Consider the following 7,370-nt stretch of genomic DNA (forward strand, 5'->3'; position numbering starts at 1 on the left):
TTTAATGTAATAATAAGAGTGTAATAAGTGATTTAATGTAATAATAAAAGTGTAATAAGTGATTTAATGTAATAATAAAAGTGTAATAAGTGATTTAATGTAACAAGAGTGTAATAAATGATTTAATGTAATAATACGAGTGTAATAAGTGATTTAATGTAATAATACGAGTGTAATAAGTGATTTAATGTAATAATAAGAGTGTCCTGACCTCCGGTTCAAACAGGCCGCTGTAGGCCGGGTTGGCGGTGCTTCGTCTCTTCCTCTCTTGTCTCTTCGTCTGGATTTCTGATCAAAAACATAAAACACAGTAATGTGTTTTATGTTTTTAACAGATTTAATGGCTCCACAGTTTATAAAAGCAGCTAAAGTTCAACTTATCAACAAATAAACACCTCACACACTCTTCACAGTTGATGCCGCATAAACAGACAAAACCAAACTCTCTGAGATCAGCGGAGACGCCTGAACTCACCTTCCAGGTGTTCTGTGGTGACGAGGCCGAGCGCCACCATGAAGGCGATTTTCTGTAAAACACACAGAGAGAGAGAGAGACAGAGAGAGAGACGTTAACAAGGAAAATATTCTACAACAGAAACAAAGAGGAAGAAGAAGAAGATCGTTAACTTGTTCCGTCACTGATGAATAAATAAAGTCACAGATAATAGAACCAGATCCTAAAGCTTCTCTCACCTTGGGGTCCTCGTCTTTCTTCTTCGAGGGGGATTTGGGGGTCTCCTGTGACGGGAGGTCAGCCGGGGCCCCTGGAGGCCCCTCGGTGCTGCTGGGGGCCTGTGGCTGGATTATTATCACCTGGAGGCAAACGAACAGACAACATGTTAGAATAAAATAATGAATCACTAATTTATTAATCAATTACTTCATAACATCGATATTTAGTATATCATATTTAAGTTCATAAAAAAAAACTACATTTCAAATCTAAAATCTTTATTTTCTAAATATTTAAACAATACGTTTAAATCTTAAAACTCTTTTAATATTTAATAATGTCTGCACCTTGACGGCCTCGCTGACGGCCGACACCCCGTTGCTGGCGGGCGAGGCGGCGATGATGGCGAAGGCCACGCCGGGCCCCGCGGAGGCGTGCTGGACGGGTCCACACGGGCCGCCGGAGTCGGGCGGCGAGGCGTCGCTCTGTCCGTTGGGCTGCTGGTCGGGGCTGAAGGTGCTGTTGGCGGTGGGCAAAGTGGGGCCCTGGCCCCGCGGACTGACCACGGCGGTGGCCCTCTGCAGGCCGAGGGGCTGCAGCTCCTGACACGGACTGTGAGGGAGGCTGTCGGGGATCTGGGTCTTTGGCCTGACCTGCAGGACCAGAACCAGGACAGATGTTCACACACCTGGAGGGCTCTTCACAGACTTTATTCATTTACTGTAAAGCTTTGACCACAATAAAGATCAGCTACTGTCACATTTCATCCTCATACTTTAATGTGCCCTTTCTTCATTGCACACATTAACATAATCTCTCTTTAGCGTCTGACGAGTCTCTGCTGCCACCTGGTGGACGTCTGGGGGACGTCTAGTCTCTTTGTAAACATTCAACCTACTGCATCTTTTACTGTAGTTCTGTTAGGACGTCACAATGGACATTTTTATGAATATTAATCAATTAATCAATTAATCAATCACGGACTGTTGCCCGTACAGGTGGACTGTTGCCCGTACAGGTGGACTGTTACCTGAGGTAGCACTGTGGCTGCTTGTCCTGCCAGCCGGTGCAGGGAGCTGACTTGAGGCATCTTGATGGGCACAGCTGTGAGAGTTCCCAGCATCTGGAAGGAACACAAATGCAACACATCAATAAAACATCACTTAATCACCAGACTACCAGGAAGTGAAAGCACACCTTCACCAGCGATGCTGCTAGCTTTGATTATTCGACTGATTTCTACACTAATAGATGTTCACTTTACTGCAATGTGAGGAGAATAAAAGCAGCAAATCATTAAAGATTAAAAGAAACAAAGTTACTGATCTTCTGTCGTTTCAATGCCGCTAAACTAAACCTTCAGCAAACTGTTTCACAACGTTTTATCGGTTATGTTTCCTTAAATCTTTACGTTTCTGGTTATCTTTAACCGACATTTATTTTCTGCAATGCATTGTGGGACATCTGTTAGTCTCACAATCACAAACCAGTCAAACTAGTGGAAACAGAAAACTTCACAGCCATCAGAGCAGGAAGAGAAACCTGTTATTTCTATTTGACTGTTTTCATTTGAGATGTTGTAGTAACAACCAGCGGCCACTAGGGGAGCTCCTGATGCACCACATAGAGCCGACCTGACACCAGCTGCATGCTGGGAAATCCACATTTATCAGAGAGGAAAGAGATTTCAATCCAAATTAAGCTTTTTTAAGATTCAAGAATAAAACTAAAATATAGATGAGATATCTCCTTCAAATAACAAAGGAGATTTATTACAGTTTAAAGAAAGTTTATAAAGTCTAGAACTGACAATATTAAAATCAAATCATTTAATCAACATGGAATCTATGTTTCTATTTGTGTGCACATCTTGTAGAATAAAAAAAATACTAAATACGTTAAATTTAAAATTTTAAAAATAAAGAAAAAGCATCAAAAGATCAAAACATGTTCATGTTGGAGAAGAATAATAACTGTATAATCTGGAGTCATTATAGACGTTTATGAAGTTTAATGATATTTAATGAAGAAATATCAGTTCATAAATCTGCTTAAACAGCAACCTTTAAGATCATAAGATCTTAAAATGTAAATGTGAAAATAATCAGATGGAAACATATTTAACGAGGATGTGGTGTTTATGTAACATAACGTATATAATCACAAGCTTTAAGAGAAGTTTTAACTGACAGTATTATTATTATTATTCCTTTTTATTAAAAATAAATTAAATTAAATTAAAATTAATTATATTAAATTTAATTTAATTAAAAATAAAATAAAATAATATTAAATTAAATTGAATAAAAGTAAATTAAATAAAAATAATACAAATAAAATAAATGAATAGAAAATAATAATACTATGTTGTCTTATATACTTTTGTCATGCATGATCTTTTATTTAATTTGCTCTCATGTGCTACATGAATAAACTTGAGTCTGTGATTGGCCAACACCTGCAGCAGTTAAACCAGTAGATGAACCACAGAAGAAAAAGAAGATTAAAATCTCCTCCATGTTTCCTCTCAGCCGCTCGACAGAAGAAGAAATTCAGGAAAAAAAGAGGAAAGTTCCCTCCTCCCCCCTCCTTTCTTCTTCTGTGAAAATCCCTTCGTTCCATTGTATTGTGCTGCAGAGGAAGAGGAGGAGGAGGAAGAGGAGGAGGAGGCCCCGGCCTGTTCCCATGGCAACTGCAGAGATGAAAATTCTTGCAGTGGAAGGGCTTTTATTTTCCTAATTGCTTCCTCTTTTCTCCAAACCTAAGCACCTTCTCTTTAGGGCGCCTCCTCTTCCTCCTCCTCCTCTCCAGTGTGAGGAGTGAACACAACCTTGGACCACAGGTTTTATTGAATGAATTTTTTCCAAATACCAAAGTCGATAGTGAGATGACAGCTCTGCAGCACACGCTAACACCCCCCCCCCCCCCCCCTGCTGTGTGTGTGTATGCGTGCGTGTGCATGTACACATAAATGGCAATAAACTGCGATAAATGGCAATTTTTTAATGAAAGAACCCCTGTACTGCTCTTTGAAGTCCTCATGGGGGGTCTTAACCCTCAGGTTTTGGAAACGCTGCTAAATAATCCACTAAAGGTTTCATAGTTTTAAATACAACTGAACCCAAAATATAAACTGTTTATTAAAGAGTAGATCAGTTAAAAGATCACCTGATATTTTAATGCACTATTCTTTTTAAAGACGTGACATGAAGTCTGAGAAATTTGAAGTCTGATTTATTTAAATACTTATAAATAAATAAAATATACCAGCAGGTACAGTATATTTGAAGGTACTTATTTCTGAACCACTGACTATGAAAAACTATGAAAAACATAATTAAAATGCCACAAATTTAGTTCAAAGTCTGGTAAAGATCTGAAAGCCTCTAAAGACTCTAAAGACTAAAAACTCTAAAAACTCTAAAGACTAAAAACTCTAAAGACTCTAAAGACTAAAAACTCTAAAGACTAAAGACTAAAAACTCTAAAGACTAAAGACTCTAAAGACTAAAGACTCTAAAGACTAAAGACTCTAAAGACTAAAAACTCTAAAAACTCTAAAGACTAAAGACTAAAAACTCTAAAGACTAAAAACTCTAAAGACTAAAAACTCTAAAAACTCTAAAGACTAAAAACTCTAAAAACTCTAAAGACTAAAGACTAAAGACTCTAAAGACTAAAAACTCTAAAGACTAAAAACTCTAAAAACTCTAAAGACTAAAAACTCTAAAAACTCTAAAGACTAAAAACTCTAAAAACTCTAAAGACTAAAGACTCTAAAGACTAAAAACTCTAAAGACTAAAAACTCTAAAAACTCTAAAGACTAAAGACTAAAGACTCTAAAGACTAAAGGCTCTAAAGATCTGAAAGACTCTAAAGACTCCAGAATGTTTCCATTCTCTCGTCTGTGTGTTGACTTTAAGAGGATTTGAGGAGACAGACCGTAGATCTGTGGTTTCTCTCTCAAAGAAACAAGAAGATGTGAAGCTGCTGCAGCAGCCAGCAGAGGGCGCTGCTTCAGGACACCTCAGATCTCTCTACTGTCTTCATCCTCATCTTCATCACTTCATTCAGACGTGAACTCATTAGACGAGAGTTCATGAAACATAGATTTAATAAGAATAAGAACTTTATCAGATGGAGAAAATAACATCAATCTAGTTTCATAAAGAGTCCTGTTTGTTTCTTCATCAATGACAAATATACTGAAAAAGAACTACAAATCCCTTTCTCTTAACGTATAAAAGTATGTGTGCGCGTGTGTGTGTCAGAGTATGTGTGTGTGTGTGTGTGTATGTCTCAGAGTCCACTGAAGTGCTGAAACAATGCAGCTCTACTGTGATCACTCATGCAGAGCAGTAATCCCATTACACCTCATCATTGATCTTCTAATTAGTGGCCAGGTGGCGTGAGGGACCTACCCCCATTACACCCCCCCCCTCCATCAGCCAGGATGGCCTCTGATTGGCTAAGCCTCACTCTCGATTGATAAAAGAGAAGAAGAGCGTGGAGGCCTGCAGGAGGGGGGCGTTTCTTTTTATGACCTGGTGCAGGCAGCTGGGTGGAGAGATGAACAATGGGGGGGGGGGGGGGGACTCGAAAAAAAAAAAAAAAAAACGTACCGATGCATACGCTTCATACTTTTTACACACAAACACTGTGCAGCTCCTCATTTTAATAACACTTATTTTATGTATTGTTTATTTGTATGATTCTTGACTTTTGTTGTTTGTTGTTATGCACCAACAGAACAGAGACCTACGTGGTAATAACCCAGATTCTGATCTATTGAAATATAACAGTGTGTCATAATATTATCTTTAATATATTAAATATTACTGTATACTGTGTATATTACAGATACACAATACACTCATCATTTATACCTAGATATTCATATATAATTCACCTAGTTTCACAACAATAATCAATTAATACTTTAAGTAGATTATGAAGTAAACACACAATTCTCTGGTTTCAGCGGCTCAGATGTTTTCCTGTTTTAAATCAAAGGGAAGATATTTAGTTTTTGAACCGACAGTTAAAGACTGTGAAACTGTGATGAGCATTATTGACCAAACAATTCACTAAAAGAATATAAACATCTATAAATAATGAGAATAATTATTACATCCACATCATGACTTTGAATGTTCTTCTTCACGTGTTAACTAAAGACAGTTTAATTCTCGTCGTCCTGAACGGTTTAATCTGAATTGATTAAAGATGTTTTTGGTTGAAACCTCATTAAAACAAAGAAAGAGAAAGAAGCTCTTTTCTACCTTTTGAAGTGAATCTATTTGAAGGTTTCTCTGCTAACAGACGTGTCGATATGGACGGAGGAAACGTGAAGCCGGAGCCCGAGGGGCCCCGAGGCTCGGCCCTTCTCTCTCTATGGGGGCCCTACAATTACAGTAATAGTGTGGAGGCCTGAGCCGGAGCTCTGATCCCCGACTGTGTGCTGATGTAGGTGATGCTGCTGAATACAGAGTGAGGAGGAGACGAGACTGAAATACTAGATCTCACATTCAGAGAGCACGGAGCGACACAATGTTTCTCACGTTACAGAAGAAATAACAACCTGCCGACCAACACCGTATGAAATACACACGGACTAAAACACTGGATGTTCAGCTGTTTACTGTGAACTGAACCTTTAAAGAAGATCAACGGCTTCTACGACTAAACTGCAACAACAGGGGAGAATAATGCTGACCAATCAGAGCCAGGTGTCCACAAGATGGCGACGGCAAAAACCAACATGGCGACAGACTAAAACAAAGATGGCGACGGACTAAAACAAAGATGGCGACGGACTAAAACAAAGATGGCGACGGACTAAAGCAAACATGGCGACGGACTAAAGCAAACATGGCGACGGACTAAAACAAAGATGGCGACGGACTAAAGCAAACATGGCGACGGACTAAAGCAAACATGGCGACGGACTAAAGCAAACATGGCGACGGACTAAAGCAAACATGGCGACGGACTAAAACCAACATGGCGACGGACTAAAACCAACATGGCGACGGACTAAAACCAACATGGCGACAGCTACAAACCACTACTATAGTACTGAAAGTGACTTGCAGCCTGAGCTGGATGTGTAACATTGTGCAATATGTTGATGCGAGTGTTGAAGGAGGCAGCAGCTGCTCCAGGTGTTCCAGGTGACGTCTTACCTGAGAGGGAGGCAGCTCTCCGGCTCTCCTGCTGCTGAACGCGTGGACTCCGGCGGTCGCCATCCTGCCGCCCGTCTGCAGGTTGATGGGCGTCGTCTGCAGCGGGTCCGAGCTCGCCGCTTTCTGTCCGTTGATGTGTGCGGTCACCATGGACACGGGAGAGATGGCGATGCCCTGACTGGGAGGCTTGATGAGAGAGAGAGGCTTAGTGGAGCCCACGGGACAACTTCTGACCGCCAGCTTCTGTAGAGACACACACAGAGTACTTATACACACTGTACTGCTGTATAGTACTCGCACCACACACAGAGAGTACTTATACACACTGTACTGCTTTACAGTACTCGCACCACACACAGAGAGTACTTATACACACTGTACTGCTTTACAGTACTCGCACCACACACAGAGAGTACTTATACACACTGTACTGCTGTATAGTACTCGCACCACACACAGAGAGTACTTATACACACTGTACTGCTTTACAGTACTCGCACCACACACAGAG

The 7,370-nt window shown here is 40.1% G+C and overlaps 1 protein-coding gene across 1 annotated transcript; it reads right to left on the reverse strand.

Annotated features, from left to right (window-relative positions):
• Nucleotides 1-65: 65 nt before the first annotated feature.
• Nucleotides 66-7,224, reverse strand: LOC116378483 (PHD finger protein 21B-like; the record flags this gene model as incomplete). The annotated part of the gene is made up of 6 exons (XM_031840372.1): nucleotides 66-288; nucleotides 476-527; nucleotides 694-813; nucleotides 1,021-1,326; nucleotides 1,704-1,796; nucleotides 6,860-7,224. Coding segments are annotated over 6 exons (1,040 nt in total), but the record flags the coding sequence as incomplete, so codon positions are not given.
• Nucleotides 7,225-7,370: the final 146 nt, after the last annotated feature.

The sequence above is a fragment of the Anarrhichthys ocellatus genome, unplaced genomic scaffold (assembly GCF_004355925.1).
Source record: "Anarrhichthys ocellatus isolate YVR2014 unplaced genomic scaffold, GSC_Weel_1.0 scaffold2672, whole genome shotgun sequence".
Taxonomy (NCBI): domain Eukaryota; kingdom Metazoa; phylum Chordata; class Actinopteri; order Perciformes; family Anarhichadidae; genus Anarrhichthys; species Anarrhichthys ocellatus.